General features: G+C 42.3%; 1 protein-coding gene across 2 annotated transcripts in view; it reads right to left on the bottom strand.

Moving 5' to 3' along the window:
- LOC115790910 (sodium/potassium-transporting ATPase subunit alpha-1-like) overlaps positions 1-27,630 on the bottom strand; it is a 70,996-nt gene that overhangs the window by 20,495 nt on the left and 22,871 nt on the right. The window contains exons 1-11 of one of the 2 annotated variants that reach the window (XM_030744923.1): positions 6,875-7,007; positions 6,261-6,368; positions 5,386-5,445; positions 3,806-3,907; positions 3,566-3,667; positions 3,365-3,478; positions 3,078-3,212; positions 2,730-2,847; positions 2,334-2,602; positions 1,793-2,101; positions 1,099-1,233 (exon numbers count right to left, since the gene is read on the bottom strand). In XM_030744923.1, the coding sequence (XP_030600783.1) occupies positions 1,099-1,233; positions 1,793-2,101; positions 2,334-2,602; positions 2,730-2,847; positions 3,078-3,212; positions 3,365-3,478; positions 3,566-3,667; positions 3,806-3,907; positions 5,386-5,445; positions 6,261-6,368; positions 6,875-6,886 (1,464 nt within the window). In that variant the 5' untranslated portion in view covers positions 6,887-7,007. Of the gene's footprint in view, positions 1-1,098; positions 1,234-1,792; positions 2,102-2,333; positions 2,603-2,729; positions 2,848-3,077; positions 3,213-3,364; positions 3,479-3,565; positions 3,668-3,805; positions 3,908-5,385; positions 5,446-6,260; positions 6,369-6,874; positions 7,008-27,630 lie in introns of those variants that run through there. The other variant, XM_030744931.1, reaches the window with a different exon arrangement.

The following is a 27,630-nucleotide window of genomic DNA, read 5'->3' as shown; positions in this document are numbered from 1 at the left end:
ACAACTCTTTGCGGCGCATCATACTGAGTCCCTCCACATGTTGTGTAAGCAAGCTTTGCAAAAAAAAAACATCCGCACCTTGTGGCCTGACAATGGTAAATTATCGTTTTCACCATTTCAAGCATCTTCATGTAAACGCAGAGCGTTTCTGAAACATCTCCGTGTAAATGAGAGGCCGAAACGCATCAGAACGACACCGTTTCCTGGTGTTATGTAAACGGGGCCTAGGATGCCTCCTCAGCACCTCTTGGGTGAGATGTTCCGGGTATGTTGTAGTATGAAGAGGCCCCGGGGCAGACTCAGTACATGCTGGAGAGATTATATCTTTCGGCTGGCCTGGGAACGCCTCTGTGTCACACCGGATGAGTTGGAGGAGGTGGCTGGGGAGAGCAAGGTCTGGACTTATCAACTTAGGCTGCTGTCCCCGTGACCCTGTCACAGATAAGTGGAGGAAGATGGATGGATGGATGGATGGACAGTCAAAAACATTTTAATGATGTCACCAGCCACTAGAGAGTATAAGTCGGTATTTATTGCTACAAATGTTGAAAAAGTTCTGATTTTAGACTGTTTAAAAATATAAACATAAATATAAACCCAGCCTCTGACTCTGAAAAGCAAGGCCAATGCAGAAATGCTCTAAATTGGACTTTAACCAGCAGGGAGCCATTCCTCTGGTAGCAAGAAGTCTGATTGTTGAAAACTATGAGGAAATGACATTAATTTTCTTTTGACTTATGACTTCACTAAATATTTTCTCTGTTAGTCTATAGTCTAAATCTTTAGTTTCAAGTTTTATTAAATTTAGTGTGATATTCCTTTAGTAAATTAAGGCCCATTTAGAGTGAAATAGACAATTAAACAGAGAGCACATTAGTGGTAGCTAGCTATGGGTTGCTGCAGAAGTGATCATGTCCAGTTTCAAGAAATTCAAAACTCTGATGCCTTAATTCCAAAGTTAAGTCTTTAAAAAAAAAAGACTACACAAACCAAAGGACAATGACACAGCTGCTACAGCTTTGTACTGTCTTTAGTCTATGGATGTCCTTTTTTGGTGTATAATTTAAGAGCTTTAAGACACTGCATGGATGGGGTTACCTGGTATTTGTTTGTGGAATTAAAGGGGATCTCAGCAATCTTTGGGTATTTTTGTCTCATATCCATAACAGATCCACAGCACAGCTCAATGCACTTCAGCAAGGCAGCTTCTGAGGCATCACCAGCGACATCTCTCTATGGATTTAAGCAAAAGACAGAGTTAGTAAAATGTTTTCATCAATTAAATCCCATGCCTTATGTATAATAATATATTGCAAGTGAGTACAGATGTGTACACATCAACTATATTTAAATAATTTTTATTGAATTGCATCAATAAACTCTGGTGTTTGTGGGTATCACTCCCTAAATTGGGTAGATGATTCTGAAGACTATTATATAGGATAAATCCATTGGTGTCTGGTCACCTCTCACTGTGCCCACAGCATAATTATCTTAAGTGCTTTTCATAAAGATTTGTAGGGCTGTTTGGCTGCATTTATATCTGGTTCAATCCCAAATGTTTCTAGCCAAGTCATGACACTGCAGCACAGTCACTGCATCCCATTAATCGATGGATAAACTATCAAACTCAACAAAATACTTTAAGGAAGAAAATTACTATACATGGGGTTATAAGCTCAGGACTTGTCCTATGGAATTATTTACTCTTTTGTGGTGATCACAATGGATGAACTAATGTGAAAGTTAATGCTTGGTAACCAGAAGAGTTTTAAAGATGAAGGCTTCTCACCTTCAGAATGGGAATGTTGGTCTGCTCAGCCAGGAAGACGGCACGGTTGCAGAGTCCGGCGATTCTAGACAGAGCAGCCCAGGTGGGTGAGCTCCTGTCAAAAGAGGTACCGCTCTGGTTCTCAGTGGTGTCGGCCTCATGGATCTGATTATCAAACCACATGTGGGCTACGGTCATTCTGTTCTGGGTCAGGGTGCCAGTTTTGTCTGAGCAGATGGTGGAGGTGGAGCCCAGAGTCTCGACAGCTTCCAAGTTCTTCACCAGGCAGTTCTTCTTGGCCATACGCTTAGCAGTCAGGGTCAGACACACCTACAGACAACAACTTAAGCTTTTACAACTGCGGTCATTTTTCATTGAAATATAAGGTAGATGAAAAGAATGGCGCCCTGCGGCAGGCTGGCGACCTGTACAGGGCGTATCCTGCCTCTAGCCCTATGTCAGCTGGGATAGGCTCCAGCCCCTTTGCGACCCTGAACAGGATAAACGGAAGAGAATGGATGATGAATGGATGAAGAGAATGATATTAGACACCAAAACTCACAGTGACGGTAGCCAGGAGACCTTCTGGCACATTGGCGACAATGATACCAATCAGGAAGATGACAGCCTCCAGCCAGCCGTAGCCGAGGATGAGAGAGAGGATGAAGAAAGTAACACCCAGGAAGACGGCCACTCCAGTGATGATGTGGATAAAATGCTCAATCTCGATAGCAATGGGAGTTTTGCCACCTTCCAAACTGGAAGCAAGGGTGGCGATACGGCCCATGACAGTATTATCTCCAGTGTTGATGACGATTCCTCTGGCTGTACCTGAACAGAGAGGACAGGCTGAGTCCACAGACATTTCATTTACCAGCCTACATCACCAAGCTTATGTTTGGTCTAATTCAAAATATACATAAATTTCTGGATCAACCACTAGCTGTTTTTCGTCTACCTTCTACACAGTTGGTGGAGAAGAAAGCAATGTTCCTGGTTTCCAGTGGGTTTTCATTGGAGAAGTCTGGAGAACGAGTCTGGGGCTCTGACTCACCAGTCAGGGAGGAGTTGTCCACCTGAAAGATGAAAAAAGAAGGAAATAAAAATATATAGCATACATAACCCAGATGAGCATTCAGCTGCTATCAGATGATGTACCAACACTGAGGACTGGGCTTGATTCTGCCATAAGGTAATTACTCAAAAAGTATTATCCATAAATATTACAACATTCATATAAATAAAATCATAGTATTCAAATCTGTGGCCTTATGGCAGGATTAACACAAGCATTTGAGGTACAGACCTTGCAGCCATGAGCAGAGATGATTCTCAAATCAGCAGGGATCCTGTCTCCTCCTTTCACCTCCACTAAATCTCCAAGCACCACTTCCTCAGCACTAATGCTCTTCTTCTCGCCATCACGGATAACCAGGGCTTGCTATAAATAAGGATTTAGGTAACTTATAGGGAACATGCTAAACATAACTGAATATGTCAAAAGACATAGTGAAGGCTATAAAGAAACAAGCAACATGGGAAAAAAGTAGGGATAAATTAGCAGTTACATTAACTTTCCATTCAGTGTCTCACCTGTGGGACCAGGTTCTTGAAGGACTCCATGATCTTGGAGCTCTTGGCCTCTTGGTAGTAGGAGAAGCAACCAGTGATGATGACAACAGCAGAAAGCACAATACCTAGGTACAACTTCACAAAGAGAGAAGGGACACACAACCTTTTAAGCTTTAATTATTTAATTAAAAAGATAATCCAGAAAAATGATTTTATCATTACATTATCATTTGCTGGTTCATCTTCTGCAGCAGCCTGGATACTGTAAGCCAAGAAGCAGAGCACGGCGCCGATCCACAACAGCATGGAGAAACCACCAAACAGCTGGAAACAAGAGAAAATAACATTCAGGCTTTGCTGGTTGTACTGCCTTTCAGTGCCTTAGACTGAATTTGCAATTCTAATATTTGAATTTTTTAAACACAGATTTGTGTTTTTCAGACTCCCAGATATGACTCTTACCTGTTTGCAGAACTTGACCCATTCAGGCGTCGTGGGAGGAGGAGTGAGGGCGTTGGGGCCATCTCGAGCCAGGATCTCTTTTGCTCTGGAGGAGGAAAGACCCTAAAAAGAGACGAAAAGGTAAGAGGAAGCTTTGCAAACTATGACAGTAAAAAATTGTGTTTTTCCCCTGGATATTTTTCAATCTTTGCTTTCTTAGGGACAAATATAATGAATAACAAGAACATTTCAGTTGAGTAGGTACAATGCTAATATCTAAAGGCATTATGGATTACAGTCATACAAAAAACAAATAAAAAACCTAAGCACATGAAGGAAAACCTAGGTAATCTTAAAATTACAACTTCCTCTTTTTACAAAGAGAAAAGAAGAAATGCAGCTTGTGGGAAATCTAATCTTGTAATTAAAAGTAGGAAAGAAGAACACCAGATGATTAGGCTGCATCTTCTTTCTCTCTTTCTTTCTGAAATCCTCTGAAAAAATACCAGGATGACATTTTTTGCTATTTTCTTTTATAGTACAGTCAATAAAGGTGGTGTACCAGCATGAATGAAATTGTTGTTTCTGGGTAAACTCACACAGATCGGAGATAATCAGCATCAAACAATCATTAATACATAGTGGTACTGTATTGGCCTGTGAAACTGGATTCCATGTCTTTATCCTTGCTTGATGAAGATCACCTGGAGAGCAACTATTGAATAGTATCCAAGCTCCTCCTTTCTCGCTCTCTCTCTCTCTATAATATATATATATATATATATATATATATATATATATATATATATATATATATATATAGAGAGAGAGAGAGAGAGAGAGAGAGAGAGAGAGAGAGAGATTTTTTTTTTTCCACCCTATGACAACTGGGATACGCTCCAGCCTCCCGATGATGAATGAACTGGAACTAAAAATGGATGGATGGATGTTATTTTTATGCGTAAACTATATCAGAGAAAATACTCCTCACCTGACTTGTATTGGTGTGAACAAAGAAATGAGGCCAAAATCTAACTAAACTCAACATACAAATCTTCATAATGAAATATCATTCATGTTGAGTGAATAAACAGTGGAGTTTTCATATGTTAATTCAACTGACACTGAAAGAATTATGTGCTGCTAAATCTTCTGCATCTCCACTGCTTCGCTTTTGCACACAGAGCCCCAGCTGTGGGGACGATGTGGCTCAGGTGGTAGAGTAGGTCATCTACCAATCAGAAGGTTGGTGGCATGATCCCTGGCTCCTGCTGTCCACGTGTGAAAGTATCTTTAGGTAATATACTGAACCCCAAGTTGCCCCTGGTGTATTCATTGGAATGTGAGTGAATGTTAGATTAAAGCACTTCAGAAATGTGTGTGTGTGTGTGTTGGAGGAATGAGACTTATAGTAGAAAGTACTTCACATTTAGAGGTAAGGCACTGTATAAATACCAGTCCATTTACCATAGTACACTAAACTGTCATTCATTTTTAGTTGTATGCTTTTGTGAACTCTTCCTTGACCTGTGGGATTATCATCTTTACACACTCACAAAAGAGCATCCATACACACACACATGCATGTCAGGAGTGCTCACCCTGGTTAAGTCAGTTCCATATTTCCTGGTAAGTTCTTCCAAGGTTAACCTGTGATCATCCTGTAGAGAGAAAAACAAAGAGATTGAGAGACATTACGTAAAACATGTCAAAATCCCACAGGGGACAGAAAGATGACAAAGGCAAAACCAACCATCTGATCAAGATTATGGCATGTATGCATGCATAGGATTAGTTAAAGCAGACATTAGAGTCTGCTGGTGAATGAAACATAAAGGAATTAAGTCTGAGAACCGGTAGAGAACCTATGCAGAAAAAACTCCAAGCCCAAGACACTTCTTGCTGCGAGTACACAGTGCAAACCACCACACCACCATTCCTTAATTTAATTTAATTATCTGAATGTAGCACTAAAAACAATACTGTCTCTGTATAAACTGTTTTTTGCATAAAGGATGAGTTGACGTGAACTGAGAACCACAGAATACAACAACAGAGCCTCTCAATCACTCAGCATCAAAAACCAAGCTAGATAAACAAGGCAATTAAAGGTAATTATAGCTGCTGGTATCTTAATAACATGGGAGAGTACATCCAGCAGTAAAAGTAGCAATCTTTATAAAATATGGCTGAGACACCTACGTCTCGTGACCAGCCATAAGGCTAAAGCAGAGGTTTGCCTCAGCTGCATTACTGCTGTGGCCACTGGCTGTGGCCAAGACTGTTAACATGGACTGAGTTAGACTGCCATTAAATAAAGTTCATGAAAGTTATACTACTCAATGCCTCATTTTTTGTTCTGTTACATGTTCAAAGTCTTTATGAAGACCTTGAGATTTTTCTTTAGCCACCTTGAAATCACACCGATCAAGTGAGAGATAATCACAGAGCAGCTGCACATAAACTGTGTACTCACCAGGTCAACTTCTTTCTTCAGCTCTTCCATGTCCTTCTTTCTAGGCTTCTTGCTTTTTTTTGCCCCATGTTCAGATGTTGCTGCAGGTTTGTAGTCATCTTTCCCTCCCTGGATCGAACAAAGTGTCACAAAATGAGGAATTAATCAGACTGTGAATGTGTGGAAATTGCCCTGAAATTGAAGAGGGAATTCTTGGCTCCAAATTTCGCTAAAGCTGTAAAAATAATTGCAAGTTAGCAAAGGTGAATTTGAGATTAACGTGCAATATCAAACTGGTCATAATTGGTGATGGTCCTAAAACCCCAACCCTAACTCCGTGATTTGGAAAGAAACAAAAAAAAATTTGAAAAATTCAAATAGTTTTCAATATGTGTCAATTAGAATTCTTAGCATTATTATGACTTCCAATACTTGCAAGAAAAAACAGAATGAAAGAAAAGTACTATATTTTCATAGTATTGTGGTAAGTTTTGGGGTCACCACCAGTTATGTCTTCTTAATACCTCATAGGATCAAGCACAATTTAGACTGAATTCAAACCTGAAACAATATAAATAACCTGATCTTAGCCTACGTTTAAAGGCCAAAACATGTGACAAAGTTCCAATACTCACTCCAAGCCCCATGGTTCCAGTTCAAGTCTGAAAGCAATCAAATCTTATTGCCTTAATACTGAAACTTCCCTGTTCTGTCTTTCTCACACCTTTTCTCACTTTTAGTCCTGTACCTTCCGCTCTCTCCAGAGCAAGGAACATAGATGGCTCAAATTTAGTGCACCTTTATACCTGACATGGTGGAGGTGTGGTTGTGTGGGGCAGGACAGGAGCATTCCTAAAGGTCACACGGCCCTCATGTTTTTTTCTAACTGCTGCCTGTACCTGATGATTTCCCCTTTTTGTCACTAGGAAAATCTTTCTTTGTTTGCATGTTCATTACTTTCACCTGAAGCGTTCATGTGTGGTGGATGTCTAAACCAGCAACAGGTCAAGAGACACTTAAGGGAATCCAGCTCTGAAGGTGACTCATTTCCCCAAATCTTTAATAACAATGAGTGAAAGTAGGGAGAAGCTAAAATGGAGAACTGGTACTCACAGCAAAGATAAGACGTCAAATGCAAAGGGAGTAATCCAATGAGCCTGAAGCTTTGTGAACTAACCTTATGAAAAAATTTCTTGCAATTGATTTTAAAGTTACATTACTTTAAGAAATGCCCAAAGGGCAGCTCTGGGATGTCTTTCACAATGCTAAACCATTGTGTTCCTTTTTCACAGGCTATTGCATATAAACTCATAATAGCTGTAAGCTCACCACAGCACAACCAAACTCGGGAAAGGATATTGGTTTGTGGTGCAGTGATCTGAAAGTCATCAGGATACTAATTAACAAAATGTCAACAGCCATAGCTATACCTTTGTGTTAAGCTCCACAATGACATATGACCACACCTTCCCTTCAAAGACATCTGCGCACACATTTCAAAATTTGTGTTTACACATTCATTTGCAGGATATGTACATGAGCATGCTCGAGTCTTTGAAATATTGACCTTCAACAAATTATGCAAGTCTTGCAACAATAAAACCCAAAAAGCTTACCATTATTGAGCCTAAGTGGCTCCCTCAGAGATTTTATGGAGATAATGTAGGTTGTACCTCTGTAATTAAGGCATTATAGGCTCTTGTATAACTCCAAACAATGCTCTGTCATACACAAACACCGTGGGAGCTGAATACGTAAAGCATGCCCTTTAGAGCATTACTGTACTCTCAAATACATGGAGTAACAGTAATATTACAGGGTTCAGGCAATCAAATAACAACTGAAGCGGTCGATTACAAAAACAAAAACAAACATAATGTGAGTAGTGGAACTTCGTGCTTGAGAAGAGTGGTTATAAGAGAAGCAAACTATACAAAATATACAGTATAGTGCAAAAAGTTTGATCCACCCCTCTTTCGATTATTCTCACAATGAGTGTACGCAGCAATTTGCAAAACACAGTGGAGGCTGCATTTCAGGCAGTGGTGTTGGAAATCACTGATGGAATTATGAAAGCAGAAAAGTACATCAGATTTTCATTCAACATACAAAATCAAACACCCTGCCAGTGCAGTAAAAGCATACCTGGGTAGAAAACACACAGTGGAACACTATCAGACATGGACTGGCCTCCCCAGAGCCCGGACCTCAAAATTATTGAAGCAGTGTGGGATCATCTTGGCAGAGAACAGAATAAAAGGCAGCAAATATCCAAAGAAGAGCTTTGAATGTACTTCAAGAAGCCTGGAGAGCTATTCCTGAAGACTACTCAAAGAAATGACAATAAAATTACAATAAATCTTGCAAAATATAAAGAAACCAAAACGCTGGGTCAAAGGACGCAAGACCATGGCAGCTCAGACAGAGTGGGACTCCTCAGTTCAAACTCGGACATGGCCTTGGACGTATGAGCGGGACCCTCCGGCTGTGGCTCTAGACATGGCTTGTTCTGAGCCAATGGAGCTGCTACAGCCGACTGTGGAGGCTGTGACTTGGGAGCTGCTGCAGCCGACTGTGGAGGCTATGACTTGGGAGCTGCTGCAGCCGACTGTGTAGACAGAGACTTGGGAGCTGCTGCAGCCGACTGTGGAGACAGAGACTTGGGAGCTGCTGCAGCCGACTGTGGTGGCAGAGCCTTGGGAGCTGTTGCACCTGACTATGGAGGCACAGACTTGGGCACTGCTGCAGCCGACTGTGGTGGCAGAGACTTGGGAGCTGCTGCAGCCGACTGTGGTGGCAGAGACTTGGGAGCTGCTGCAGCCGACTGTGGAGGCACAGACTTGGGAGCTGCTGCAGCCGACTGTGGAGGCACAGACTTGGGAGCTGCTGCAGCCGACTGTGGTGGCAGAGCCTTGGGAACTGCTGCAGCCGACTGTGGTGGCAGAGCCTTGGGAGCTGCTGCAGCCGACTGTGGTGGCAGAGCCTTGGGAGCTGCTGCAGCAGATGCTGAAGACAGTAGCAGAGGCTCAGCTGCCGCAGACGCTGAAGACAGTGGCGGAGGCTTGATATCCAAAAACTCAGAGTTTGGCGGAACAGCTGTCTCTGACAGTGGAGAGGAGTGCCGACGCCAAGTGCGCCACTTCCTCCGTGACGCGTAGCACTGGGAATAGTGGCAGCAGGCTCCTTTTCTTTGGCCCACATCTGAGTCAAAAACATGGTACTGGGGAGGAGCAGTTCGGCTGTGACCAAAGAGGGCTCTTCCGCAGCGGAGCCGATAACATAGATGTGGCCAGGCCCCTCCATGGCAGCGATGATGGTGGGTCTTGAGAGCGAGGGAGTGACTGTGAGGAAGAGCAGTAGCTGAGTGGAGGAGATGGTGGTGGAGAGATGACAGGCTGCAGGAGAGGTGAATGATTTGCTCTGTGATGATTTCCCGTTGCTTCTTGGTGGGAATCTTTGAGTCCACGGGGTCCATGGTTTGGTCCTGTCATTCTGTCATAGCAGGCGGTGCAATCGGCAGAGATGGACCCTAATGCAGGACTCCTTTGACAGTTCCCATTGACAGGCCACTGGCAGGTTCCCATTGGCGGTGTCACGTGCACAAAGAAGCCAGTGTGCAGGCAAGACTGTCTGCTGTGTGCGCGCTGCAGCAGTTTCACGTGCCAGTGTGAGGGGCTTTGTGTGGACTCACGACAAGGTTGGATTGCTGCTACACACAACACTCAATTATAAAATGGCAAAAACACAAGAAAAGACTGACTGTGACTCGAGCTACTCAAAGTTTGCGGAAGTACTCCTGAATCCTAACCCTAACAAGTGTTGTACATCTATTAGCGCATGAAAACAGTGCAAACAGTGTCATGGCTCCCCAGAAGAGCCAGAGGAGGTAGCTGGGGAGAAGGAGGTGCTGGCATCACTGTTTAGACTGCTGCCCCAGCAGCCTAAAATGGAATGGGCATTTGAAATAAGTACAGTGGCAGCATCTATACAAACAAATACATGATGATTCTAAAATAATTACACAGATTAGAATTACTCTGATCCAGAGAAGCTGTCAGACATTTTTTGGCAATGGGCAATGCATTGTTTAAGAGCTTAACTGAGTTTGTTATGTCAGAGCGAGTCACAACTGGACTTGAATGAACGCTAAAATCTATACTTGTTAATGACACAAAAGAGTCACAAAGGCCTCTAAAGTGAGTCTGAACCAGGAAATGCAACATCAGAATCAGCGCTTTGATAAGTGCTGACTTCAGCAAGAAAGCTGCCATTATACCACCTATAGTGGTGCCAACATATTGACCACCTGCATGGACCGCAGCAATGAAAGATCAGTTTCAGAATTTCACAGTAAAGCATCACAACAAAACATACTAAATGTAGTGCATGATTTCAATTTTTGTGTTATGTAAATTTCTCATAGCCACTCCTGGAGCGAGGGTGACAGCCAAACACTTGCAAAAAAATTTGGACTCCTCCAGAGAGGCCCGACAAACGGACAAACATCCATTGTTCACTTGAGTAGCTATGACAAGATTACAGCTAAATCTGTAACTTGTTTGCCACAGACATTTGATTGAAAAAAAAACAAAAAACAACTTCGAATATGTACCCTTTTGTTAAATTGCACATAAAATATGAGAAATAAGGCACAAATATGTAACATGCAACCAATGTCAAGCCAAATTGCAGACAAATTACAGAACAGTATGTTTCCCATCCCACTGAGACAGTAAATCCCTGTGCTCTAACACACACAATATATCATCATGCATATTTGTTCATTTTCAACATTCAAAAGAGGACTTGCCACCACATGAGCTTTCTATGTATCAAAATGGAAACCAAATTATCCCAAAGGTCTTTAAACTGGCTTTCTTTGCTGCTACACAAATATGACTTCTATTAACTCTCTGTGGACATAACATGTTTAGTGGGTAAAGTTACCCTGTAAATCTGCTTGCCACCAGCAGGGTATATTTGTCTGAAGGTAAAGCAAAGACAATGAGCAGCTTACTCTCCTGAAACTCTGTGGGAATCTGTGTTATCTCAAGGAGGAGTCAGACCATGGACTCTGCATAAAGACATAACCAATGTGATCAATAACAGGAGTGCTTGTGACACTCCTGATTCTTCAACTTTACTATGTTTGAATGTGTTAGAAGCTAATGCTGGCTTATCTTAGACCAAAAGCTTTTTTTTTTTTTTGTAAGAGGATGTATGTTACTTTTTATGATTTGACAGTTAACACACCAGCTTTTCTCTGACCATAAGGCTGTGAAAACACGAGCATCTCCTTGCTGCGCCCCCAAATGTGAAAACATTGGTTGATAAAGCTCCCAGTTCCACACACATTGATTTTAATGCAAGACACAAACCTAACACTCAACATGCCGGTACCTTCAGCAATATTTTCTCTTTGTACAGTGGTTCCCAAATTGTGGGGTCACAGCAGGTGGGGCATGGATGACCAGGTGAAAAGAGAATGAATACGAACTAGGACTAACTTCAATGCATCAGATTTTTTTAGGGAAAATAAATAAGAGTTTTTTTATGCTATTGCACTGACTTTTCTTTAAGTAAAAGACAATTTTCTATTGTTAAAAGCTGAAAAAAAATTGTGGGGTGGGACTTTTTTTTGGCTTCATCATAAAAGCAGTCAGGCACATAGAGTATCATAAACAATATGCAACACCAAGACCAAATCAAGGTGCTACAGTACTGGCGAAAAAAACAAGAAGTTCACATTGGATGTGAAGAAAAAAAAAAATGTTTCTCACTTGCAAATAACAAGCTGGGAGTGATAGCTCTGTCTCACTATCATATGACCCAGTGCATCAGGGCACAACTACAGAAGGACACCTTGTGCCAAAAGGAAATCCACCCCAGCAGCTTTGACCAAACAGCCCTAAATGATGTACCAGAGATAAGGACAGGCCATGCTGATAGAACAGTACCATAAAATTCTAATTAGCCTATCATGTGCACTTCAAAGACAAGTAAACCAGCTTAACAGGCCAGCTAGATTACAGGCTTCAGGATGATATACCCATGGCTCTCAGGCTTTGAAATGGGCAGGTAGTGCACGGATAATCAGGTGTAAAATACAATTAGGTGTTATATAGATCCATAAGACTTTGGACAATAACGCGATTTTAGTCATTTTGACTCTGTACACATCCACGATGGACTGTAAATGACACAATCAAGATTAGTGCAAACTTTCAGCTTCAATTCAAGGTTCTGAACAAAACCATTACATTAACTATCTTGCAATTACAGTCTTTTCCAGAGTGCCAAACGTAATTGGACAAATGAACATTTTTCTAAATATAACAACTGCTTTTAGTACTTTACACTCAATGACTTCCTGAAGTCTAGAACTCACGGACATCACTAAAATTTGTGGTTCCTTGCTTGAGATGCTCTGCAGCCACCCTCATTTGCTACTTGTGTGTGGGTCTTTCTGCATTCAATTTTGTATTCAGTAACTGAAATGCTGCTCTGTTAGGTTGAGGTCAGGTGACTGACTTGGCAATTGAAGAACATCTCAGTACTTTGCCCTGAGAAACTCTTGGGTTGTTTTTGCAGCACGCTTTGGGCCATCATCCATTTGTAGACATCACACAGCTACGCACATCAAAATTCATCGCGCTACTGCAGCTACAAGCAGTCACATCATCAATAAACACTAGTTCCCAGGTCTAATGGCAGCCATGTCATAGCAGCTGTTTTTCTGCTTCTTCATACTTTTCTCTTCTAATTCGGCTGTACTCCTACCTCCTCCGCAGTGTTCTTGACTCGGTTAGTTGTTGTGAAGTTTTTCTTAACCATGGAAATGTCTGTCACCATGCACTTTAGTTGCATTCTGTGGTCGTTTGGGCATTTTGGTGTTGTTGAGCTGGACAGTACATTCATTCTTTTTAAGAATCCATCCATCCATTCTCTTCCGCTTATCCTTTTCAGTGTCGTGGGGGTGGTGGTGAAGCCTATCCCAGCTAACACAGGGCGAGTGCATCAGATTATTGATTTGGCCACTCCTGAAGTTTTAATTCCAAAATTTGAAGAACATGCTATTGCACTGATCTTTTTCCCCCATATATAATTCAAATTTACTGTTTTTGATGATAAAAATATAGACTGTAGGGGTGTTGTGACAGAAAAACTTGACAACCACTGTTTCAGTGGAAAGAACTCTAACAAACCTGTAATAGTTTATTTCCCCAACAGCATTTAGGAGAAACTATACAGAAATAGTCTGCAGTGCATCATGTTCAGAAAGTTTGACATATTCCCAGTCGGGCTTCATAACTCCTAAAAGGAGACTTCACACATATGCTCAGAATTTCCAGCTTAAGTGTTTGTCTAAAGCTTAGAACTTAGCTCAGTGTGTGCATTTTTAAGTTTCAGTGTTAGCAATAATTTAGGCCTGTTTTGGGAATGCAAAGATAGAATGGCCTGCTTTCATAGAAAAACAAACATGTATGTACTGTATCAAAACATGTGAGCCCCAGACATAAATCTTACTTGGCAGAGAAAAACTCCAGATGAAGAGGTTAGAGACACTGTGAACACTAGAATCATGTGCTAGTAGGAATGTCTGTGCCAAGGTCAACGAAAAAGAAAACAGCAGACTCTTGTCAAACCTGGTGCGAATGAAAAGGACAGCAAAGTCAAGAAGTCTTTATTTTCACTTCTTCTCCTCTTCTAACCAAATGGGGTCAGATAAAAAGTATATGGACATGACGTTACTAAATGCCACAGAGTTTTCTGTCATCCCTGAGAGGACTGCTGCCACAAAAAAACAAACAAAAAAATTAAAACCTTTGCCCCAAATCAGACGTAATGAATGTGGTTCTGCATAAAATTTGAATCCTGCAATTATAACAAACTAATAACATTCAAAACCAGGTGGTACTTGAGACAAAAACAGGTTAATTAATAAATTAATTAATTAAGAACTGAAACTAGCACTCTCAGCACCCAGCGACTCCAAAAACAGTGGGTACTCTGAACTGTCATTCGGCGCATAAGCACAAACAACAGTCAGGTCCCGTTCCCTGGCCCGAAGGCACAGGGAAACAACACTCTCGTCCACTGGTTAAAACTCCAACGTGCAGGCAGCAAGCCAGGGGATACAAGAATAGGTACAAGTAATACCTACCCCAGCTCGCCACCTCTCACAGAGGGCAACTCCAGACTGGAACAGAGTCCAGCCCCTCTCCAGGAGACTGCTTCCAGAGCCCAGGCCATGCGTTGAGGTGAGCCCAACTATATCTAGCTGGTATCTCTCAACCTCACGCACTAGCTCAGGCTCCTTCCCCACCAGAGAGGTGACATTCCATGTCCCTAGCCAGTCTCGATAGCCAGGGATTGGTCAGCCCTTGGCCAACGCCCAACACACACTGCACCCGACCCCTACGACACCTCCTGCGGGTGGTGGGCCTACAGGAGGGCGGGCCCATGTAACCTCTTTGGGCTGCGCCCAGCCAGGCACCACGGGCAAATACCTGGCCACCAGAAGCTCTCCCTCGAGCTCCCTCCCCAGGCCTGGCTCCAGGGTGGTGCCCCAGTAACCCTACCCCGGACAGGGTAAACTGTTCCCTCATTGTTGCTGACATAGGGGTCTGCTGAACCACTCTTTGTCTTGACCCTCACCCAGGACCAGTTTGCCATGGGAGACCCTACCAAAGGGACAAGCCCCCGGGTAACATAGCTCCTGGGATCACCACCCGGTGACTCCATAGTCTTGCTGGGAGACTTCAACGCTCATGTGGGCAATGACAGTGAGACCTGGAGGGGCGTGATTGGGAGGAACGGCCTGCCCGATCTGAACCCGACTTCTGTGCATACCACAGTTTGTCCATAACAAACACCATGTTCGAACATAAGGATGTCCATATGTTCACATGGCACCAGGACACCCTAGGTCGCAGGTCGATGATCAATTTTGTAATTGTATCATCAGATCTGTGGCTGTATGTTCTGGACACTCGGGTGAAGAGAGGAGCTGAGCTGTCAACTGATCACCACCTGGTGGTGAGTTGGATCAGGTGGCAGGGGAAGATGCTGGGCAGACCTGGCGCACCTAAACGTATTGTGAGGATGCATTGGCAACGCCTGGCTGAAGCCCCAGTCTGGGAGATCTTCAACTCCCACCTCCGGCAGAACTTCGACAGCATTCCAAGGGAGGCTGAGGACACTGAGTCCGAATGGACCATCTCCATTGTTGAGGCTGCTGCTCAGAGATGTGGCTGCAAGGTAGTTGGTGCCTGTCATGGTGGTAATCCCCGAACCAGATGGTGATCACCGGAGGTGAAGGGAGCCATCAAGCTGAAGAAGGAGTCCTATTGGGCTTGGTTAGCCTGTGGGACTCCGGAGGCAGCTGACAGGTATCGACAGGCCAAGCGGAATGCAGCTCGGGCAGTGCCAAAGCAAAAATGCGGGTGTGGGAGGAGTTTGGTGAGGCTATGGAAAAAGACTTTCCAACAGCACTGAAGCGATTCTGGCAAACCATCAGGTGACTCAGGAGGGGAAAGCAGTGTGCCACTCAGATGCTTTACAGTGTGGGTGGGGTGCTGCTGACTTCAACTGAGGCTATAGTTGGACAGTGGAAGGAATACTTTGAGGACCTCCTGAATCCCACTGACACACCTTCTGTAGTGGAACCAGAGTCTGGGGACAAGGGAGATGACTTGCCCATTACTGGGGGTGAGGTCACTGAGGCAGTTAAACAACTCCTTAGTGGCAGGGTCTCTGGGGTGGAGGAGATTTGCCCTGAGTTTCTGAAGGCTCTGGATGTTGTAGGGCTGTCTTGGTTGACACGCCTCTGCAACATCGTGTGGAGATCTGGTGCAGTGCCATTGGATTGGCAGACTGGGGTGCCGGTCCCAATCTTTAAGAAGGGAACAGCATGGCACACCCTCTTTAAGAAGAGGATGTGCTATAAACTTTCAGGGGATCACGCTCCTCAGCCTCCCCAGTAAGGTCTATGCCAGGGTGCTGGAAAGGACGGTCCGCCCGTTAGTCGAAGCTGAGATCCAGTAGGAACAATGCAGTTTTCGTCCTGGTAGCGGAATGCTGGACCAGCTTTTTATCCTTTCAAGGATATTTGAGTATGTGTGGGAGTTTGCCCAACCAGTCTACATGTGCTTTGTGGACTTGGAGAAGGCATTCAACGGTGTCCCTCGGGGCATCCTGTGGGAGGTCCTGCGGGAGTATGGGGTGTCTGGCCCGTTGTTGCGGGCCATTCAGTCTGTGTACAACCGCAGGGAGAGCTTGGTCCACATAGCCAGGTAGCCAGGTTGCAGAAGGCTTCTTCCTTGGTGGCGTCAGAGTCTCATCTCTGCCCTTTGCAGATGATGCGATCCTGTTGGCTTCATCAGGGGGTGGCCTCCAGCTCGCAGTGGAATGGTTCGCAGCTGAGTGTGAAGCGGCTGACATGAGAATCAGCACCTCTAAGTCTGAGGCCATGGTCCTCAGGTGGAAAAGGGTGGAGTGCCGTCGCCGGCTCAGAGACGAGTTCTTGGCCCAAGTGGAGGAGTTCAAGTATCTCGGAGTCTTGTTCACGAGTGACGGGAGAAGGGAGCGGGAGATCGACAGACGGATTGGGGCTGCTTCTGCAGTGATGCAGACGCTGCACCGGTCTGTCGTGGTGAAGAGGGAGCTTAGTGTAAAAGCGAAGCTCTCGATTTACCGGTCGATCTACGTTCCTACTCTCACCTATGGTCACAAGCTTTGGGTAGTGACCGACAGAATAAGATCGCGAATACAAGCGGCACAAATGAGTTTCCTTCGAAGGGTGGCTGGCCTCTCCCTTAAAGATAAAGCAAGGAGTGTAGCCATCTGGGTGGGGCTCAGAGTAGAGCCGCTGCTCCTCCACATCGAAAGGAGCCAGTTGAGGTGGCTCGGGCATCTGATTAGGATAACACCTGGCCGCCTCTTGGGTGAGGTGTTCCGGGCATGTCCCACTGGGAAGAGGCCCCGTGGTAGACCCAGGACACACTGGGGAGATTATATCTCTCGGGTGGCCTGAGAATGCCTCGGGGTCCCTCCGGATGAGCTGGAGGAGATGGCTGGGGAGAGGGAAGCCTGGGCTTCCCTGCTTAGCCTCCTACCCCCGCGACATGGGCCCGGATAAGCAGAAAAGAATGGATGGATGGATGGAGAATTGAAATTAATACCATTGTAAGTCATAAAGGAAGTAACCTGGTTCCATCACATTAATATTTTTTTTTTCCTTATCAGAATATAAAGAACAGGCAAGTCTGTTTTCTTAAACTCCATATCTCATTTCAAAAATTGCCACTGGAACACCAATCCCAAGCTAGAAAGATGCCAAAAAACTTTTTTCTGAAGTATTGCAAGCAGACTTCACAATTATACATTATTTCTCCTGGATTTTTATGTATTATTATTTTTGTATTAAAATATTTCCCACTGGTTTGGATTCTACCTGCTCATGAATAAAAGGACCCACTCACATGCTCAACAGTACCATTTAAGCATGTCCACTGTAAATATTTGACCTGCCAAGCCACAAACAAATCGTGTAATTATATAGTTATAGTCAATTGTTTTTCCAATAAGTCTTTCATCCCATAGATCAGCTCTGAGTACTGGTCTTTGCTCTTCTCTACAGCCTCAATTTATTTAGTATAGTGGCACATGGACCAGTTCTCTATCTCATGCAGGTTCTTAATAGAGTGCCTCAACAGCTTCGAAAGGACCTCCAGAGCATAAGAAGGACTGTTGCTGCCAGCTATAGTTTAAAATGATGGTGTTGAAGTCTGTCAGACGAAATTTCGCACCAATATCAAAGACCAGCATAACATTAATATGACTTGCAAAGCTGCCAGTAGGAAAACACATGATGGTAAGAGTTTGAGCTAGGTGGCTATAGGAGTGAAGGGATTTATGGTAATAAGTTGTTAAACACCAGTATTATTGTCAAACACCCTGGTGACATTCACCCTAACCCACTCACTCATCATTGTCCAAATACTTATGGTGCAGACTGTTTTGCCATGTTGGTGAGTGAATTTACATGAATTTAACCCAATTAGGAAATTCAAAAACCAGATCACACTGTGCATGAAAGGGGACAAAATGGCATAAAAGAGACCACAACTGTTTCTAGACCCAAGCATTTCCCAGAAACCTTGCTGCTTCCAAGCCAAGAGAGAAGAAAGTATTTCTGAAATGTTTTTGTACCACAACAAAATGTGTAAGTAGTAAATATCCAAATCAGCTGCAATGTCATCCAGAAACAGGCTGACTGACAGATGAAAATATAATCAAACTAGGCTACAGCGACACACATGGCATCCTCTCTGACACGAAGGAAATGCTAAGTGGTTTGGTTTAGCTGCTTCACAAGATGCCAGATCGCATTCCTGGTACAAGTAGACGTCAGTGGAGAGTAAATTGGATTTGGATTCTCGTCAGTTTCACCCAGCGAGATGATGACAGGGATCGTGTAATCTCTCAGAGATCTATGCATCGTTCATTCAGACCACACAGGCGCACGCACATAGACCCCACACATCCCTTTAATCTGGTTGAGGATTAACGGCCGCAATTAGAGGAATGAAAAGGGGAAGATGAAGTGAGGAAGAGACAGACAGGGTGAGGGATGTATTTTTCTAATTCTGATTATTGCTGTTGTCAGTATTATTGTATTGCTAAGGTCACTGTCAAAGTTGCAAAGAGGCAGTTTAAATTAAAGCATGAATTAAAGTAAATAATTCATATTTCTTAAAATCACAAATACAACTCTTTGGCTACTTTAGATTAAGGGTTGAATTTTACTTTTATGTGCTGATTTTGATAGCAAAGGCAAGCTGCTGTGTATATAAGCAGGTTTGGGTGGTTGCTGATCTTAATTTTCACTGGAGACTACCTGGATCTGTGAAAAGAAATTGATCAGATACTCTTGTAGTTGTAATGAAAGACTGTTCATATGAAAATCAGAATTGTGTTTTACCTGTGGCTACACTTTTATTTTTCTTGATCACTGAATATAGAACCAGCTACTCCGCTATCTCTGCAGTCACCCAGTTCTGTCCAAAACAGTTGAGCCACCTTTCCATTCTTTACATATTGCTTACAAGGAGACAGACTTTCTTGTAATTGTTTAAAGCAACATGTCCTCCAAGCCGAGCAACAGCAGCCATTTGTTCCTGTATGGCTCATTTGCGTGTTTCCAGAAGTTACTTCCTCCAAACCAGCAATGTGTTTATTAGCTCACATTCCTACGAGACTGTTCAAAGAAGTCTTTCCAATTATTGATGCTTCAATCTTAAAAATGATCAGTCTGTCTTTATTAGTTGGCTTTGTACCACAGGCCTTCAAGGTGGCTGTAATTAAACAGCTACTTAAAAAGCCATCACTTGACCCAGCTGTCTTAGCTAATTATAGGCCAATCTCCAACCTTCCTTTTCTCTCAAAGATTCTTGAAAGAGTAGTTGTAAAACAGCTAACTCATCATCTGCAGAGGAACGGTTTCAGTCAGGTTTCAGAATTCATCACAGTACAGAAACAGCATTAGTGAAGGTTACAAATGATCTTCTTACAGCCTCTGACAGTGGGCTCATCTCTGTTCTTGACCTGTTGGACCTGTTTTGATACTGTTGACCATAACATTTTATTACAGAGATTAGAGCATGCTATAGGTATTAAAGGTACTGCACTGCAGTGGTTTGAATCTATTTATCTAATAGACTCCTGTAAATGGGGAGTCTTCTTCAGACACTAAGGTTAATTATGGAGTTCCACAGGGTTCTGTGCTAGGACCACTTCTATTTACATTATACATGCTTCCCTTAGGCAGTATTATTAGAAAGCATTGCATCAATTTTCATTGTTATGCAGATGATACTCAGCTTTACCTATTAGTGAAGCCAGATGACAAACATCAATTAGTTAAACTGGATGACCTCTAATTTCCTGCTTCTAAATTCAGATAAAACTGAAATTCTTGTACTCGGCCCCACAAGTCTTAGAAACATGGTGTCAAACAGATACTTACTCTGGTTGGCATTACTTTGGCCTCCAGTAATACTGTGAGAAATCTTGGAGTCATTTTTGACCAGGATATGTCCTTCAATGCACATATTAAACAAATAAGTAGGACCGTTTTTTTTGCATTTGCACAATATTTCTAAAATTAGAAACATCCTTTCTCAGAGGGATGGTGAAAAGCTAATTCATGCATTTATTACTTCTAGGGTGGACTATTGTAATTCATTATTATCAGGCTGTCCTAAAAGCTCCCTGAAAAGCCTTCAGCTGATCCAAAATGCCGCAGCTAGAGTACTGACAGGGACTAGAAAGAGAGAGCAGATTTCTCCCATATTGGCTTCTCTTCATTGGCTCCCTGTTAAATCTAGAATAAAATTTAAAATCCTTCTCCTCACCTACAAGGTCTTGAATAATCAGGCCCCATCTTATCTCAAAGACCTCATAGTACCATATCACCCCAACAGAGCACTTCGCTCTCAGACTGCTGGCTTACTTGTGGTTCCTAGGATACTTAAGAGTAGAATGGGAGGCAGAGCCTTCAGCTTTCAGGCCCCTCTTCTGTGGAACCAGCTTCCAGCTTGGATTCGGGAGACAGACACCCTCTCTATTTTTAAGATTAGGCTTAATACTTTCCTTTTTGATCAAGCTTATAGTTAGGGCCCAATCAGGTGACCCTGAACCACCCCTCAGTTATGCTGCTATAAGCCTAGGCAGCTGGGGGGGGGAAGGGGGGGTTCCCATAATGCACTGTTTCTTTTCATTCACCCTATTTACTTTGTTTATACTCCACTCTGCATTTAATCATTAATTGTTATTAATCCCTGGCTCTCTTCTACAGCATGTCTTTCTTCTCTCCCCTCAGCCCAATCGGTCGTGGCAGATGACTGCCCCTCCCTGAGCCTGGTTCTCCTGGAGGTTTTTTCCTGTTAAAAGGGCGTTTTTCCTTTCCAATGTCGCCAAGTGCTGCTCATAAGGGGTCGTTTTGACTGTTGGATTTTTGCTCTGTATTATTGTAGGGTCTTTACCCACAATTCAATGCGCCTTGAGTTACCTGTTTGTTGTGATTTGGCACTATATAAATAAAATTGAATTGAATTAATAATAACAGTATTTACGTGGTAACGTTATCCATCATTGCCAGTTTAATATTCTGTAACTGTGTATGATTGGAAAGTACAGTAAGCTAGCTAGTAGCAACTTTAGCCACAGGGAGCTAAAATATACACTGCTGCCTGTCAATACTGTAAGGTTAAAAGGTTTACTTTCTATATTAATGTAAAATCATTGACATCTTCCAATAGCTTTTTAAATATTGACTTAAAAGCTATATCTCAATCCATTTTCATGTTCTGATGTGATTCAGTTTTCTTTTTGCTTTCTTCTTGTGTCCATCTTCCTCAGCAGCAGCCCACCTAACAAGCATGGCACAGTCATAGAGACATCATTGCATTGTGCCATGCTGTTCCAATGATAAACAAAAAAACGATGTATTTGAGTTTCCACGATTTTCCAGTGGACGCAGAAATACGTCCCTGTCGGGGGAGAGCAATCAGGAGCGATGAGGGGCCAAGTTTTAAAATCCTTAGTGGGAGCACCCACGTATGCAGTCAGCGCTTTGCCCCAGAGGATTTAAATACATCAACCAGTGGAAGCATCTGGGTTGGACAAGCATCTGTGCCATGTAGATTTTGCTGGAATGATTGGGGTAAAGGGAGGAGGACAGTGTGTGACAGTATCTAAAAGCAGACAAACCAGTAAAGAGCCTCCCTGCCCCTTCAACTCACACTTCTTGAACATTCATTACTGTAAGCAGTTGTGTTGGAAATGAAATCTCTCTGTACATCTATACTGTGCTTTTAATTTTATAGCTATTGATGAATGAACTGATGCTGTGAAGAACTCTGTAAAATCTCTTGTAATAGCCTGTCTTTAGTGATATGTATATGTACATCTTTTACATTTAAATTGCATCTTTTTGTACATTTTACACATCTGGCAATGGAGCACATGGAGGAGAAGAAATGCTCAAATTAAAGCTTCAATTGTGGAACAAAGAAATAACGTTTGTGGCAGTTTCTTGCAAAGATTCATTTAATAATTAAACACTGTACATGGAGCAATGATGGTATATATATATATATATATATATATATATATATATATATATATATATATATATATATATATATATATATATATATATATATATATCACAGTTCACATCTTAGGTCCATTTCATTTCAACATTAAGCTCCTTATCCCCCTCAAGTCCATGTAGCAGCTTGCATATCCCTGGTTGTGGACATGTTCCTTTCAGTTTCTCCCCGCTGGCCATGATGTGAGGATCTGAGAGAGAACCTGCAAAGTGAGATATGTCAATTTTAACATAGATTTCATTATGTCATGTGACCTTGACTAATGCTATCCTAGTCTATTTATTAATGGCTAGAAAAGACAAAAACACGTACCTCTATAGTCAGACAGGTACCATTCAATGAAGAATTTGGAGCCTTTGTCCAGTTTTGAAGTTATCAGTGAAAACTTGTCTGCAAGTCATAGTATATCATGAAACCGTGTTTGTGGCAGATGTATCCACGGGTTTCTGGAAGAGAATATGTAGGCTGCCATGACAGACTGCTACTTCTGCTGTACGGTTTTATACTTCCGGTTACCCAAAGTTGGAGCCAGAGTTAATGACAAAATTCGGATACTTTGTGCTGTAACAGGCGGCTTTATTAATTGGACCATGAGCTAGGATTCAACTTGTACTGTTGTCGGTTGTCACTACATCAGTCTGTACATTTTTTCAAATTATTTTATTCTGTAAATTTGTTCTTTTCCCCCCAAATTATACTACCCAGTTGCACATCCTCTTACCGTATTTTTTCCTTATGTTTTAAGTTTTCCTTTAATGTACAGCCTCTTATTTTTTTATGTTATTTTATTTATAGTGTGACACTACAGTATACAGCCTACAGAAAGCTTAAACAATGCGTGCCTTCATGTAAACACGTAGCAGTTAGCAAGATGACAGCTGCGTGTCTCCCCGATCACAGCCTTCGGCCAGTCCAGTGTTTCTGTTTCAGTGATCTGAACATTCTGATATCCAGATAAGTGATATACCTTCCACAGAATAGCTGCCGCATAAGTACATGATTTCCCTAATCAGCGATACAGGAACAGCTGACTGTCTCCACCACTCCACTTTCCCTTAGCATGACCCATGCTAAGCGCTTAGCTTGGCCGATGCTCTGGCTCAGCTCTATATTCTTCACCAGAATCAAGCGTGCCATTTTTAAAACCCGACTAGGCACGCAAAGCACCGGTTGAATGCCCAGACCGACAGTTTGCAGCGGTAGTTTTGCAACATGAGAGCCATCTGAAACACACACACATATTATATTACACATTATAACCCTATACTGCCAGGCGATCACCGCTGAAGCACCGTCACCTGCCCCTACTAGCCAAACAGCAGGTTAGCACAGAGCCTGAGGTGGCTGATCAAAGGAACTTTGAATTACTGTAATAACATGACCATTTGTCCTATCGGAAAAATTCAAATGGTTTCTGAAAGCTGAGAAACTGCACTTCACAACCAATATAGGGTATTACTGTGGTTTTATTACGATAATAAATGTGGTAATTGTTGTTGTAAGGGGGACTTATGTATGATGATGATATTAAACTGGCATTAGCTGTTAACTTGCCTCGATCTCATCTATTGTTGTGTTATGTTTTGAGCAGCATACGAGTTACGTCATGAGACTACTGCCTGCACTGCTGTATCGACTCCACCCACATTGTGGTGGTCCTCAATTGCAATGGAAACACAACAGGACCACGCCGAGTTGTGTTGACTGAGGTGCCGTTTACACAAGACCATTTTCATTTTGAAACGGCGTCATTTTGATGCGTTTCGGCCTTGCGTTTACATGACAACGGTGTCGTTTTGATGCGTTTCACCCTTCAGTTTACACGACAACGGAGTGAAAACGATGTGTTTCGGAAACGGGGTCCAGAGTGGAGCGTTTCAGAAACGCACCGGCTTGCGTTCTCGTGTAAACACTTGAAACCGGAGTGATTTGAAAACGCTCGACTCGCACATGCACACTATGGTTGCGACGGCCACAGTTTTTCGCGCACGCGCAAATTGATAAACAGTACTCGCGGATTCACGAGTGCTTCTTATGCTTTTCTTGTGTTTTTACCATTTTGTAATTCAGCGTTGTGTGCACCAGGGATCCAACCTCATCGTCAGTCCACACAAAACCTCTCACATTGGCCGTTTTGTAAGTAATGAACAATTTACCGCACTACCTACTGTGTCACTCCACGCATGCGCGTCTTGCATAAACAAACTTTGCAAAGAGAAAACCAATGCCAACTTGTGGCCTGGCATTGGAACTACATCGTTTTCATCGTTTCACATGTCATCGTGTAAACGCGGATCATTTCTGAAACGCTATCGTGTAAACGAAAGGCTGAAACGCATCAAAACGACACAGTTTCCAGTGAAAACAGCTTCGTGTAAACGGGGCCTGAGTGGACCCGCGCCAACTCGTTCCGTATGGAAACGTGGCTTAAGTGGCATGCTGTTTTACTGCTTCACATTTTTGGACCACCAAGGATCGCTTAGAACTCTGGGTGAGTCAGTACGAAAAAAGTACCTGCAACCTTGTACCAGATACTAATGGAAACGTCTTCAAACAGTAGTGAGTTGAGTCGTGCTGAGTAGTTTCGTATGGAAACGCGGCTTATATATCAGTCATGGATTGGCCTCCCCAGAGCCTGGACCGCAAAATTAATGAAGCAATGTGGGATCATGTTGACAGTGAACAGAACAAAGGACAGAAACATCCAAAGAAGAGCTTTGAATGTCTTTCAAGAACTCTTGAGAACTATTCCTGAAGGATAATGAAAAGAAAGCTCCCTCAAAGTTAAGACTGTGCTGAAGAATAAAAGTGGTCACACCAAATATTGACTTTCAAGCTCATTAGAAAACTCATTTTTGCCTTTATTTCCACTACTTTTATATTTTCCTGGTAACTGGCTCAAGACTTTTGCACAGGACTTTCTATTAAAATCTGAACAACCCACACCAAAACAAAGTAGTTATTTGATTTTGGAGTGACCAGACACCATGACACAAAGTAAAGCTACAAACAACCTGAATGTTTTAAAATGTACCCTTTTTACAAATAAATTAAAATCAACAGCTAAGATTCACTTTTCTCAGAACTGGACATGTGACTTTATAGTTTTATATTTCTCAGCGTTATGCACTGTAGTACAATGGCACCGAGAACTATTTAGAGAATAAAGGAAGAAAGAATCTCTGTAGGTACTTTGAGCCTGGCTGATCCAAAATACTGGCAACAGCAACAAAGAGCCACTGTCTGTGCTCACTCTTTCTCACACATTCATGCACCCATACTGCAATGTGTAAACCCCAGAGTGGACACAAGCTCGTTTGCCGGCAGACACATACCAAAGTGATCACCACATGCAAGTAATGCGCAAGTGATTTTCTTCTCACCACACTTCCTTCACTGGATGTCTGAATGATTCAGGTTTGGGCCAACATGCGAATGTGACTTAAAATATACACCTTTTAACATAATCTAATGGTGCCTTTCTGGCTGAAAGAATTCAAACAACCTGCAGTTGCGACACCGATGCATCCTCCGGGCAGCAATATTATAGCTGAATGCTTTTACTAATTGTTGAAGCATGACAATAAAGCCCTTGCAGGGTTTTCAGTCTGTGGTGGCAACATCAATCTAATGGCTCATATCAGCATGCTGTAAATATTTAGCTCAAAGCACCAATATGCCATCATATAACCTTGTACTCCAGAGACACTAGCATGCCTGCTGACCATCTTGTTTTATTTTTAATTAGTGTCCAGAATAATCGCTGTGACACTTTTGTCAAAAGCTGCTTTCAAAAATTGGTTTTGAATGCATCGCAGGTTGCACAGTTGTACAGTGAATACAGTACTTTAGGTGTTTAATTTAATACACCGAATAACATATTTATTTACTTTATTCTACTTTGTTAAAAAAATATTACGTTTTAAAGACACAAATCATGCAGTGTTTAGTGAATGTATTAGACCATCAGTGTAAGGTTTATGCTCTAAATTAACAGTATTGGCAGATATCAAAATCATGTTTTATGTTTCTGTAAGGGGTAATCCACCATTATGCCAAAATGATATGGTTAATGGTAAAATATAATTATTGCTATTGCCCATTAAATTTTAAATTTAGTTTTATATAAAAAAGCAGAAGATAAATAGTAAAGCATATATGTATATATTTTCTTTTTTTTATTACAATGCCAAATTACAGCTACTTACTTACATTCTTTTGGGTACATCTTTATCTGCCTAAAATATAACAACAAAGCTTTTAGTTTTAAACATGTTTTCGACAGATTTCTAAAATATTTATATTTTCTGGTTTTAAGAGAGGAGATTTCATACATTTGTCAAGCACTGTACTGTATATAAATGATAAACTGTGGTCTGTTTTTCCCAGATGTGAACTTTCAGTCCTACATTACTCAATCATGCATTCCCTATTGAGTCTGTTTTACAGTCAAACTAAGGTCAAAAAGATCAGGAGGCTGATTTGAATGAATGTGTTAAAAAGATCACCAAATGCTGTTGCTTAACTGAGCAAATCTTGCGTTTGCCTCCACACACCACTATCAAAAGATCAATATCCACAGCACAGGCCTGCAGCCAGCTACCCCTGCTGAATTCAGCTCCTTTATAGAGTTGTAACTTGTCATTATGCCTTTCCATAATTGCAAACATGCACCAACGTAATAATTTTGGCTGCACCTACCTAAACAAAATGCCATATAATTGTTGACTTTAAACCAGCATTATGTTCATGCCAGTTTTGTTATGAGAAAGGGTTTGCCTGAAGTAGAAAATGGCTTGTTACTATGCGTGCTCTGAGGCAGCTCAGTTGAAGCAATTTTAGGCCTGAATACGTGTTTCAGCGAGTAAAGTAAAATACACTCGGACGTCCTGAAGTGGCAGAAGTTCAAATTGTGACACATTCAGAAATGCATAACTTAGCAATGAGCCGTGCCCGTCAGCTTCTTTTCAAAAGCCACGCAGGGTTCACATCATCAGGGTCAGGGTAGTGAGGCGGTGTTTGTTGAGAAAGCTTTCTGGAAAAAAAAAAAAAAAATTCTAGTAACTGCTATCCAGAGTAAAGCTGCTTTCACTTCCCAGAAAGGGAGTAGAAGCAGGATCTGACTGACTTGGTCAGAGGTCACCTTTAGGCCTGACAGTAAAAAAAAAAAAATAAATAATTATTTTCCTGATCAGCTCAGTCGTGCGGTGGCT

This window comes from Archocentrus centrarchus, chromosome 2, assembly GCF_007364275.1.
Source record: "Archocentrus centrarchus isolate MPI-CPG fArcCen1 chromosome 2, fArcCen1, whole genome shotgun sequence".
Classification (NCBI taxonomy): Eukaryota; Metazoa; Chordata; class Actinopteri; order Cichliformes; family Cichlidae; genus Archocentrus; species Archocentrus centrarchus.
The sequence above is the reverse complement of the archived record's forward strand: the minus strand, read 5'-3'. Positions and strand labels throughout refer to the sequence as shown.